Genomic DNA, 13,205 nt, shown 5'->3' with positions numbered 1-13,205 from the left:
GTTTGCTATTCCTTCTTTCTGTCTCTGGGCTAGTAGCATCCATGCTGCTGTTGTCGCATACATAAAGAGTATTTTATGTTCCTTTGGAATGTTGGTACCTATAATTCGTAACAGAAAGGCTTCTGGTGATATAGTTAACCTCTGAGGAGAACACAGCTAAGGATAGCTCAGTTGCAGAGCACAAGACTCTTATTCTCAGGGTTGTGAGTTTGAGCCCCACCTTGGGCAAAAAACAAGCAAACTCCTACATTGCAGGGGGTTGGACTAGATGACCCATGTGGTCATTCCAATATTGCAAGTATATATGAAAGCACATGATCTCCTGCAAGCTGAGTTTGCAAAATATGACTGCAGCATAGTAGGGGAAAAGGGAAGTGGCTTGCGAGGCACTTCCAGCACTGCTCAGCTGTGCATCACAGAGTATGTGCACATCAAAGGGAGAACAGTGTTGCAGAGCCATGTTGCAGCCTCCCTCCAAGATCTTCATTCCGGGGACAGCACACATCTTGAGGGACACAGGACACTGGACCACAGGGCTAGGTGCTCCTTCATCATGAGGCTCTCTTTCAACATCCTCTTTATTGGTTGGTATCTCAGATGAAAGGGTGAAGGGACTGAGGGTTGTGCAACGGCCGGGTGGAAGGACCAGAGACTACATCAGCTACATTGCCACTAATGCAATCATCTCCTTTCCAGGATTCCTGCTGGCTGGACAGTGGCAGATCTCTGTAGGTGAGTCTCTTTGGGTGATAAATATGAACATGGGGCCAGGGGGAGATGGATGGGGGCAGAATGGGAGCAAACAGTAATGATTTCCCCCACAACCAAATCTGATTTCCTGACATCTGCATGATAACCACAGAGGCCTACCAAACGTTCTCTGATCTATACAAATATTAAATGTATAGGAACATCCCACCCAAATTTCTTTCTCTCTCTTTTTTGGTCAAAATGTACATTTATTAATTTTTCAATTAGGTGTTTTCCAAAAAAATAATTATTTTTATTTGATTATACAAAAAATAAAATTGTAACAATCCAAATGCATATTGATATACTGTACAGTGGAACCTCGGTTGTCGAACGCTTCAGAAGTTGAATGTTTCAGCTTTCAAACGACAACCTGGAAGTGAATGGTTTTCGAACACGCCTCAGAAGTCAAACAGCTTCCAAGGCATGTTTCTCCATAGGTGTTTTCCAAAAAATAATAATTTTTATTTGATTATACAAAAAATAAAATTGTAACAATCCAAATGCATATTGATATACTGTACAGTGGAACCTCAGCTGTCAAACACTTCGGAAGTCGAACGATCTTCCGGAACGGATTACCTTTGGCTACTCTGAATCTCGAGACTTCTCCCCACCTGCTCCATGGGTCCTGTTGTCAACATTTACAACTGCATATTATTTCACAATCTATATTTTATATCTATCCATATTATCCATGGTATGAACCCCATCCCTATTCCTTTGCCTTTAGACAATCTACACACAAAATGCAATCCCCCCAGCGTAACCTTAGACTGAGCAACTAGACATGATGGCAACCTTCTCCCTGCACGGCCAGAGGCAGGATACCTGTGAATAACAGTTGCTAAGAATCACAAGTATGGAGAATGCTCTGCTGCTCTCAGTCCTGCTCCTCGACTTCCCACAGACATCTGGTTGGCCCCTGGGGGAACTTGCATGACAAAGCTTGAGTAGCTGCAGTAGAACAGAGTGCCTTCTACCACTCATTCTGATAGGCCAATGAGGCGGCCTTGTGTTCTGCATTACAGAGGACAGTCCTCTCTTTGAAATGCTGTCCAAGTTCAGTTCTGAAAACCATAAGAAAGGAAAGCAGGAGGGGGTCTTGAAGTTGCCCACCCACCATGAGCAGCTGAACAGTGGAATGAGCAGACACACAGCTCACCTGACCACAGTCTTCCCCACTAGGGTGGAAATAATGCATTTTCATTTAAAAATGAGTAATTACTGTCATACCTTAGTTCTCGAATGGAATCCGTCCCGGAAGTCTGTTCAACTTCCGAAAATGTTCAAAAACCAAGGCGTGGCTTCTGATTGGCTGCAAGAGCTTCCTGCTCAATCGGAAGCTGCGCTAGACATTCGGCTTCCAAAAAACGTTCGCAAACCAGAATACAGTACTCACTTCCGGGTTTGTGGCATTCGGGAGCTAAAACGTTCGAGTCGCAAGGCACTCGAGAAGCAAGGTGCGAGTGTATTTATAAATGTGGATCTTCCCATATAAATTAGCATGTGGTAAAATCATGGCCTTCTTTTGTCTTCCTCTTTGGTGAGACTTTTGTAGATGCTCCATCTTCCTAATCTGCATTTTCATTTAAAAATTAGTAATTATTTATAAATGTGGATCTTTACATACAAATTAGCATGTGGTAAAGTCAGGGCCTTCTTTTGTCTTCCTCTTTGGTGATCCATCTTCCAAATCTCACCTTTGTTCTCCTGTTTCGGTCCAGGACAACTTTACCCTAAACCTTCCATCTCAGCGGTTTTCACAAATGTGGTCAGTCTGGGGGGAAATATCATTTTACGGTGTTCAAGTAATTACCGTCAAGATGCAATCTACTATCTTCACAAAGATTTACAAATTCCTGATTCAGCATATTGGAAGAGTGAGTGGCGTGCAGCTGTATTTCAGATTTCCAATGCAAGAATTTCAGATGGCGGAACCTATACATGTAGCTATTGCTTAATTTATGATCAACGGTGCTCATTTCGTAGTGATCCTGTCAAAGTTTATATAAAAGGTGAGAGCCTGGCTTAGCCTTTTTATGCCATTTTCACAACTGACATGTAAGAGGACGTATAAAAAATATGTTGTTGTTGTTGTTATCAAGAGTTCTCCACTAGTACTAGATATTGTCATAAATTCAACAGAAATGCCATAAATTCAACAAAATCTCTTTACCAGTGCTTTTCTTTGAGGGGGCAAAAAGGTGCCAGTACTGCATGCCCTTAAGTAACTCCAGGAAAAAGCACTGAGAGTCTTAAATAAAAATTGCAATCACACAGTTAGATACACATGATATTAAGTGTAGATGCAGATAAGACTAATGATCCCAATTACTTGGTTCTTAACTCTTTCTACAGCGTTCATTGATATAGGCAACAGAAATGTACAGTAACTCAGCTTATAAGATTTCCTGGATCTGCCACACTGAACTGCAGCAAACAGTAACTTTTCTCAGGAACCCGTCTCCCACCTAGCCTGGTCAATGATGGGTGTTGTAGGCGTGTGGGAGGTGCCAGGTCACCCATCTCTAAACTGAAGTTGTAAACAAAAAACTTAGAAGCATCAAGATCTTATGAACCTTCACCCTCCGATCCATCCTCGGGATTTTGCATTCTCCCACAACATGAAAACCTCTCCCATTTGATAGATTGTTGCCTGGGACTGATTTGAGAAGGCTGAACTGCCTCTTTGAAATCTCACCCTTGTTCTCTTCCATGTGCAGGAAAGGTGTATCCCAAGCCTTCCATCGCAGTGAATTCAGCTGAAACGCTTGCCGAAAAGGGGAATGTCAAAATCAGCTGCAAGGCAGAAGACAACTTACCATGGCTGTTCTCTTTGTTTATACAAGTGGGTGCAGATAGGCAGCAGAGAAATCTGACAGAGAAAACAGCAACAAAGGAGGCTGTGTTTGCCTTTGACAATGCCCAAGAATTCCAAGGGGGTCTCTACCAATGTAGATATTGCTACAGAACAGCCTTCGTTGAACTGTGCTCAGATTTCAGTGACAGCCGACGCATCAACAGAATAAGTAAGGTTCAAAATACATCCTCCTATTGTCACAAAATATGATTATTACTTTGGATAGATAGATAAATAGATGATGATGATAGATAGATAGATAGATAGATAGATAGATAGATAGATAGATATAGATGCAGACTACGAAGGAACCTTTGTCCTTCCAGAGGTTACTGGGTCCTAGCAAGTGTGCCCAATGGCATGTAGGTCCGTAACATCTGGAGGGCCAATAATTCTCTACAACTGTTCTAGACATTTTTAACTAAAGACAAAACAGTAGCCGTCCCTACGTACAACCATTTTTTCATAAGCAAAGAGCCATTCTAAGCATTTTTTAATTATGTGTTAAAAGTCAGTCTGTTTTGTTTGTTTGTTTGTTTGTTTACTGAATTTATCTGCTGCCCTATACCCAGAGGTCTCAGGGCGGTTCACAGAAAAAGATCACCATATATAAAATCAAAATAAAGACAGTAACCCAAATAACCCCCACCCACCCCCCAAAAGAGCCACATTTTAAAAGGGCATAGTTCTAGTTTGCAGATATTTCTGCTGATCTGATCAAAAGCAGCAGAGTGCAGGGGAAGAATATCAAGCCACTTCCCTCCATACCATTCTCACAGTGTTTTATTTGCACCCAGATCCCAGCCTGTCCAAACCCTCCATCAAAGTGCTACCCGACGAACGTATTTCCCCAGGACAGAATATCACCATCAAGTGCCAGGGGCCAGAAAAGGGTCTGAACTTCTCCCTCTACAAATCCAGGGAACTGATAACATCGCAGGTGACGGAGTCAGAGAGAAACAGAGCCGAGTTCCCTTTCTTCAACGTGGGGCTGGAAGACGAAGGAAACTACACCTGCCAATATCACCGCCGGGGAAATCCCTTTGCCTGGTCAGAGACAAGTAATGCCACAGAGCTGGTTGTAAGAGGTGAGAAGATTGGTTTGGTACTTGTCTTTCCCCTGCCGTCCAAGTCCCGCTCCCTGTTGTGGAGGAGGCAGGAGCTTCAAGGGGCCCAAGACTCACACTGCAAGGGAGGAAGGGAAGCAGCTTCTTAGCCTCCGTCGGCACCACTTCTCTAAAAGCAGGATCAGAAATGAAACAGGATTGCATTCGAAAGGGCATATTATCGTTTGCATCCCATGTTAGTCGCACAGAGTGTCCCAACTTGACCGGGTGAAAGACTCTCAGGACCTTGCTCTGCCTGAGAAGTTGGAAAGAGATTGCCAAACAAAGTTGATTGTCAGATTACTGGTCCTTTTGGCTCAATACTGGTGACGGGCATGGCCATGGATGATGGGAGCTGGAATCAAATGCACCAAGTTGGGGGAGGTTTGTGGCAGTACAGGTGAAACTCGGAAAATTAGAATATCAATAATATAATAATAATATGAAGAATCTCAGAAAATTACTGTGCTTGATTGGCCAGCAAACTCGCCTGACCTGAACCCCATAGAGAATCTATGGGGCATTGCCAAGAGAAAGATGAGAGACATGAGACCGAGCAATGCAGAAGAGCTGAAGGCTGCTATTGAAGCATTCTGGTCTTCCATAACACCTCCACAGTGCCACAGGCTGCGAGCATCCATGCCACGCCGCATTGAGGCAGTAATCGATGCAAAAGGGGCCCAAACCAAGCACTGAGTACATATGCATGCTTCTACTTTTCAGGGGCCCAATGTTGCTCTATTTGCAATCCTTATTTTGCTGATTTCATTTAATATTCTAATTTTCTGAGATTGTTAATTTGGGGTCTTCATCAGCTGTACGCCATGATCATCACAATTATAACAAATAAAGGCTTGACATATCTCGCTTTGCATGTCATGAGTCTATCTCATATATTAGTTTCACCTTTTAAGTTGAATTACTGAAATAAATGAACTTTTCCATGATATTCTAATTTTCCAAGTTTCACCTGTAGATGAGGGGTCAGCAACACGGTGCCTGCAGTATTTTATATATATATATATAATATTTATTAAAGTTTCAGAAAAAGGAATTACATAAAAACAAGAAATACAAAAGTAAAAGACAAAAATAAAAATACAAGAAAAATACAGAATAAAAAAAAATAAGTACACTTACAGAAAAAAGGGAAAAAAGGAAAATAAAAAATCAACCTTTCCATATCTTACATTCATATCCTTGTTTCCCTGACCTCCTCCTACCTCCCTTTTTTTGATCCAATTCAATTAATTAATTCAGCAATTTCTTTCCCTCCTTATTATCCTGATCTTTGATCTTAATATATTATAACATTAAATTTTTACCTATTTAGAAATCCAATTTTTCCATATTCTTTTATATCATTCGGTGCCTGCAGTATCCCTTCCCACCCTCCATTAAAATTAGCCTTCCAAAAGCTGTGTCCAGTAGAATAGGTTGCCGTGTGTGCTTGGTTGTGAGCTGCCCATGCCAGTTTCTCTGATTTGTGCCCAAAAAGGTTGGTGACCCCTGCATGGGTTGGACTAGATGTCCCACAGGGCCCATTCTATGATTCTATGCAAGTCTATGATTCTATGACAGCAGGTTTGTTTCAGCTTCTGACACGGCCTGCAGGTGCTAAGTTAAAACATCCACAGTGCCGGCACTCAAGACGTGAATTATTTTGCAGATATGCCTGAAGAAGCCAAGACAATAATATGGGCCAGCATTGCAGCAGGCCTTCTCCTTCTTCTCCTCTTCCTGCTCCTGCTTATCTTTGTACTGTACAGGAAAAGAAGAAAAGGTGAGTGGACCTCTGAATGCGGAAACATTTTGCTACCTTGAGTTGCACATCAGTGTTGTGTGTTTTTGGCCCCATATAAAAGAAGAGTCTTCTTTAAAGGGGGGGTCGTTATACCTGCAAATAAAGTTTAAATGTGAAGTTTTAATTCTAGAGCTTTTGCAGCACTTGTCTTACAGTGCAAAGTGCAATCCTGCACATGTTTAAACTGAAAAAAAGCTAAGTAACCATTCAGTGATTACTAGAATAGTAAATTCTCATTTGAAATGAAGCCAACGTGTTGCAAAGACTAATCCTATGCATGCTTCCGCATAAATGTAAAACTTGCCCTCTCCTTTCTCTTGCCAAATTGTGCACTTTCAACTCATGGTGAAAGCAGCTGTTAGCCAACATGCCATTCTGACTGTGACATCCTTCTCACTAAGCTAAATGAAAGCAGGGAGACAGGAGGCCACTGCCCCCTAGTGCCCGGAAGGCTGAAAGACAGAAAGTGTGAATGTGTGGAGGCTAAGCTGTAATATGTAACTGTGTGTTTTTCTACTAAGCAACAGTCCTTCCCTACTCAAAGTTATTTTATTGGCACATCAGTACATTTTTTCAAGTCTATGTAACTCAATAGCATACACTTCCCTTTATTGAGATTCAAGTCAGATTTCAGCATGATAGATCAGAATGCTTAATGATATGTGCTTCCTGGGTATAGTCACCTGAAGAAAGTTGAATTGCAAACTAATATTTGACTGGCATCATTGAATCCATTCCTGTTGCCCAAATATATTTACATTGTATCCATGCATTATATGACTTGGCTTTTATTTATTTATTTTTAGTTTTTGTTAATTTTTTAATGAAACAAATTTATTTATAGAAATGGAAAATTGCTGCAGGGAAATATAGCTGTGGAATTTATTTTTCCATGGGGGCGGGTGTGGATTACCTTCCATTTCATAAAATTTCTAGCATTCCTCACTGGTAATCTTGGAGAGTATTTATGGCCCAAGAAGCTCCCTCCACTAAGAGGAAGTTTAACATTTTGGGGGACGGGGCAGGGAATGATCAGTATTGCTAGTTCTAATTTGAAATCGACAAGGCAGCTAATTTCATAATTATCTATCTGATCTACAGGTTCCACTGCCAATGAAATGCCTCAAACAATGAACACGGTAAGAAAAATTCCTAGGAACAAACACCTTTATCATGATTGTGAACTTCCTGTTAAATCCCAACTCTATTATTAGAAAAGCATATGTCTCCATTTTTTATATACAGTATTTAGAAATATTTTAATAGTCCATGTTTCATGGCCAAGCAATGCCAATGTACAGTAAAAACCTCAGTATCCTATGTGGGAAAGGGCTATTGTGCTCATTCTGCTTGTGGGCATTTGATGGGCAACTGGGGGAAGCAGGATGCTAGACTAGATGGGCTTTTGGTCTGATTCAGCAGAGCTGTCACATTCTTAATCAGCGCCAACCCATCCTTCTTACTGGGGATGAAACAGACATGGGAAACACCTTCTGAAGCCTCTAGCCTTCCAGTTATTTTGAACTACAACTCCAACAGACCCCAGTCAACATAGCCAATATCTGGTTGATGGGAGTTGTAGTTCAAAGCGTTTGGAGGACAAGCTGTAGAAGGCATAGCTGTCAACTTACAGATTTGAAAATAAGGGACCAGCAGCCAAAATAAGGGACCTGCAGCCTCACCTGCTCCAGGCACTCCAGTCTTCCTGTCCTCCTGCAGTCTGGTCAAACTCATGCTGGTAGCTTCAAGAACACTGTCCAACCAACTTTGTAACCAGAGGTTCAACTGAATAGAATCTGAATCACATGCACCACAAGGCCTATGCAGACTCAACTTAAGATGGCTCCCTGGCCTGGCTTTGCACTGCAAAGTTTGCAGCAGCACGTGCAACAAAATGGTGTCCAGCATTCAAAACCCCCCTCAGCTTGCATTAACTAGCCACACACAAGGCATGCAAGCTCCACCCCCCAGTCGTTCTTAGACTTCTTATTGAGTGAGCAACACAGCCAAGCAACACAGTTGGAACCGGCCTCCTCCCTGGCTGGCTGCTTCCTTTGAAATTTAAGGGACATCATTTAAGGGACATCCATCAATAAGGGACAGCAGCGGGACATGGTGCTGGAATAAGGGACTGTCCCTTCAAATAAGGGACACTTGACAGCTATGGTAGAAGGCTAGACTCGTATCTCACTCAGCCTGATTCCTAATATTAAATTTCAAAGCTGCCTTTGTGGCTGTGCTCAATCTACTATGCATTTTGGAAAGTAGTTTGTCTGCCTGCGCTCTATGCATTCAGACACCCCTTGAGATATCACTGCCAAACTGGGCATGACAGTTCCTCAGCCGGAGAAATTAGTTTTCATCAACACTGAGATACCAGGCACCCAGCAGGTGTGAACCCTCTTGTTCCAGTGTGGGTGGGAGGAAGGAGAAAAGACGTGCAGTGTTTCATTCCCACATCCCCCTTCTTAAAAACCTAAACATTCGCCCCTCCTACATATTGATTCAGGGCTAGATCCGGATCACATGTTTCCTGGATCAGGTTGGGGCTTCTACACAGCCTTAAAACTAACAAATTATATTGTCCATTTAAAAATCTATGGTTTGTTTCTAAGAATTCCCTGGCAATGCCAGGCACTTTTTCCTAGTAAATAAATAATGGTCAGTGGCACTAAGTCTCTTGTAACCTAATCTAAGATTACATCACGGATATGCAGTGTGTCCCTTTTTTTGATGCTGCCTGACTCCAAACTCTGACAGCCCTAAGCAACATGGACAATAGTCAGGATGATGGGAGTTGTAGTCTAACATGATCATCTACCCCTGGATTGCAAGCTTAATCTCTTCTCTTTTTTTGACCCACTCTGTAGGCCCCAGAACCTTACCGAGAAGCAGACCCTGCTGAAGTCTCCTACGCTGTATTGAACCACAACTCACTAAGGACCAAGCGAGCAGCTCCTCCTGCCACAGCCCCGCAAACTTGTGTCTATGCCACACTGGCCCATGACAAAGTCAGGGAGGGTCGGTAGGCAAGACTTTACAGAGATGCTGCATATGCCCCGAGTTCTGGGGTCAAACATTTTAAGGCTGCTTCATGTGTACAAGCGCTGCTTATTTTATCAACACATGTCAGGTGTCATGGGGAGCTAGCCAGTGGTCAAAAGCTGGGGTATCTGTTACAGTGGTCAGAGAGTGTTTTTTGACTCTGCAATTTCGGCTTTATGCTCTATCCCTGGAATGTAACCCATGCGTAAGTTGAGAGTCGGCTATATTATATAAGTCTATGTTATTTAAAAGCAGAGAAAGATCCACATATGGGTGCTGGGCTGAGAGAAAGAGCCTACAGCAGCTGGACTCCATTCCAGTTCCCCACAAATTCCATTTAAAGAGAACACCCACCTTTTTCATAGCCAAATTAACACACAAAAAATGGAATTCCGCTTATCCAGACTGAATCAGAGCCACAAAATACATGGTAGTTATTGTGTCTCATAAGTATGGACCATTTCTTTCTTATTCATATAAAAAAGTGCTTAATTTAGTGTGTTTTTGTTGTAGTTTAGGTAGCATCCAATATAAAATGCCTGCCTTGTCATTTTCCCAATCACATGTTGTGTGGTTACAAATTTCAGTCATTAACAAAAAAATCACTAGATGCTTTGGTGCAGAAGAAAGACCTCTTCTCTGGCAGCAGATGTACTTTTGTACGTGAAACAAAGAAAAGTGAAATAGCTTTTCAAATGGTCCAACGGCACCCTCTACTGGACTACTCTGGGATAACAGGGCTGTTTGTATTACAGGTGTGCATTTTATTTAAAACCTGAAAGCTGAAAAGGCATCAGAAATATTTGCATTGTTATAAGTTTGTGAGTGCCAGACAGCTATAATCTCTAGATCCAGCAAGTGTTAGAATTGAATCAAGTCTCCTGAACTCCTGGATCCAGCAAGTGTTAAAATATAAGCCATGCTAGGAGTAGACTAGGTTTCTATTTATTTACTTACCTATGTCAAAGATTTATCTTTCACTTTTCAACTGCAGCGCTCAAAGAAGCTCATATCAAATGTAAATATGATGTCTGCAAACCAAGCATTTAAAAAACAGAACAAGCCCAACAAATGCAAAAGGCAGCATCTGACATTGTCTTCCCCTCCCTCTCCTCCTTGCATCAGGAGAGTTGGCGGTAAATAGCCAAATGGAGGAGACAGTTCAGATGCTGCAAGCAACTACCTCTCTCGACTCTGCTATTCCTAACTTGAAATGACAGTTCCTATGACCTGGGACTAAGAAGTCATCAAGGACTGCTTCATATAGAAGCCTTAGTTGCCAAAAGAAATTGTTGCTCACAGCTGAGCTAGGCAGGTGAAGATACTTCCTTGGCTGCACATAGAACAATCATATATCTATAAACTAGGGAAAAGTCCAAGTTTTTAGAGTCCAAGCTTCTTAGAATTTTACAGAGTAATGATGCAAATGGTGAGATGATTGGTAATTCATTTTAAGATGCTTTTCTCATTTCCATTTTTATCTTTTCCCCCTCTTTCATTTGAATGCAGAAGAGTCTGGTGTTGTTGGGCTTGTAACCAGTGTACCGTTGCCCACAAACTGAAAGGTGCTTAAGAGTTACAGGGTTTTCTGGAAGTAGGGAAGTAATACGCCAAGCCTGCTAGTTCTTGCCATTCATACTCAGTTTACTGGGTCCATTTTCTTGTTTTTTTAAAAAGCATTTATTGATCTTCCATTGATCAACCAGTCCATTTTTTAGAAAAGCGTTTATTTTTTTTACCCTTGGAGAATGCCAGGCTTAAGACAAATGAACCATGCCTTTTGAAATGATCCAATACTCTGCAAACAACTGTTAACAGCAAATGCAACTACAATCTCCTCTTGCAATTGACCTGCTCATGCACTAAGTGCCACATCACCAAGACAGAGGAATAGCTTTAAAAGACTTTATTCCAATCAAGTATTTTAAAAAGTATTACGCTCCCCTAATACACACACCATGAAAAATACAAAACCACAAGTTTCTGCCTTCACGCCCCTACAGGATACCGGCCTGATCACGGGGATAGGAACTACCCTGAGGCCTCAAGCTTCCCACTCCTAGAGTCAAGAGCACCCTCCAACCACCCTCTCCAATATAGCACTATTAAAAAGGCCCCCTTCCTCCCCCACCCACTCCCAGTTCCTAAGCCAGGACTGTACATGTTCCAGCATCATCCTGCACATGCCAAATCTGAGACTGGGTGCAAGCCAAGCTGAACTCTTCCATGGAAGTTTCTAGACCTTAAGGCTGTGATGACAGGTTTGAAAGTATGTGAAGTATCAAAAGCCAGAAAGGTGGAGTGGGTGGGAGGGAGCCTATTCAAAATTTCCAGTGACCGTACACAGTCCAGACCAACAAAACAGAAACAAAATAACAGTAGGAAAACTGGATCTTCACAATTTATACAGGTTCAGAGTTTGGTTTATGTTGGCCTAGATATTTGTTTTATTGCAGAGTACATATAGCCCTGTTGAATACACTCCAGCATCTTCTTTCCTGTGAAAATAAAAAAAAATCCAGACTTGCCCAAGTTCATTATAAAAAACTCTAATCCTAAAGTGAACGAACAAGTGCTGGAAAAGCCCTAAAAAGCATTGGGGAAATTAGGAGGAGGCAGGTAGAGCAGCGACATAAGCTTCACTTTAGTTGCTGTATACTATGGCATGAGCAATCCATTCCCTTATAAAGGAGATTTTGAGCTGGAGTTAGCAGCTAACTTGCCACAAGAGAGAAGTTCTATAAATGACACACTGCAGTTCAAAACTGCAAATATTAGAGCAGATGGTGATATTCTAAAGCCCTCCACTCCACTACTCCCTGAGGAACCCGGCCATCCAGAGACCTTTCCCAGTGCCTAGCTTGTTTATTTATTAAATTTATATACTGCCTTTCATCAAAAGATTTCAGGGCAGTTCACACAGTTTCTTCATCCTCCATCCCTGGCAAGGGTCAAGGTGCTTTGACACCTCCCTGAGCACAATTTTAGGGGAGGTGGGGTCTTCTTTTGAAAAGACAACAGATTGGCTCCAGGCCAAAAGCATGCTTTATAAACCTTACAGAGGATGGAAGAAGCAATGCTAACATACAAGGGTATGTCGGTGTGTGTGTGGAGAGTGAAGTATGCAGAGGCAGAATGACAAGGGCTAGCTATGACAAAGTTTTTTATGGGAATGAGACAGAGAAGCTGTTTAAGATAGGATGCAAGAGTCAAAGAAAACTGGGTTCACCACTCTTGAGGTTTAAAGACAAGCAACCCTCCACCCATGTGAAAGCCATGGAGAAAAGACTCAACAGACACAGGACTGAAAGCAAAGAAGATCAGAGACAGAGCCTAAAGGGATGACTTGATGCCCCCCCTCTCAAAGCGAGGTAGCTTAAAGAGTAAATCCACCTTAAAAGATGGGTAAACACGAGGCACCAACAGGTGAAAACTGAACCCCAGCCTGTCCTCCAACAGGAGCATTCAGTGTCCTGGCTAGCAACATCCACCCTTCCCACCCCAAACCTTTCCCTAACACAAAGCCCTTGACCATCTCACCCCCTTCCGTTCTCTTTACCCACCCCACCCCACCCCAGCAGTACTACCTAAAGGCTGTGCACTCTTCTATGATTCTATGATTCACTAATCCGCTACT

At 42.2% G+C, this 13,205-nt stretch overlaps 1 protein-coding gene across 2 annotated transcripts in view; it reads left to right on the top strand.

Moving 5' to 3' along the window:
• Positions 1–12,094, top strand: part of LOC308571542 (immunoglobulin superfamily member 1-like) — a 28,915-nt gene extending 16,821 nt beyond the window's left edge. Inside the window, exons 2-9 of one of the 2 annotated variants that reach the window (XM_081167136.1) lie at positions 525–584; positions 697–732; positions 2,478–2,768; positions 3,477–3,782; positions 4,411–4,701; positions 6,389–6,502; positions 7,625–7,662; positions 9,394–12,094. In XM_081167136.1, the coding sequence (XP_081023262.1) occupies positions 554–584; positions 697–732; positions 2,478–2,768; positions 3,477–3,782; positions 4,411–4,701; positions 6,389–6,502; positions 7,625–7,662; positions 9,394–9,552 (1,266 nt within the window). In that variant the 5' untranslated portion in view covers positions 525–553 and the 3' untranslated portion in view covers positions 9,553–12,094. Of the gene's footprint in view, positions 1–380; positions 585–696; positions 733–2,477; positions 2,769–3,476; positions 3,783–4,410; positions 4,702–6,388; positions 6,503–7,624; positions 7,663–9,393 lie in introns of those variants that run through there. The other variant, XM_081167137.1, reaches the window with a different exon arrangement.
• Positions 12,095–13,205: the final 1,111 nt, after the last annotated feature.

This window comes from Podarcis bocagei (genome assembly GCF_964188305.1).
Source record: "Podarcis bocagei genome assembly, chromosome: 13".
In the NCBI taxonomy this organism is placed as follows: Eukaryota; Metazoa; Chordata; class Lepidosauria; order Squamata; family Lacertidae; genus Podarcis; species Podarcis bocagei.
Note: the sequence above shows the minus strand (reverse complement) of the source record. Positions and strands in the feature narration are given on the sequence as shown.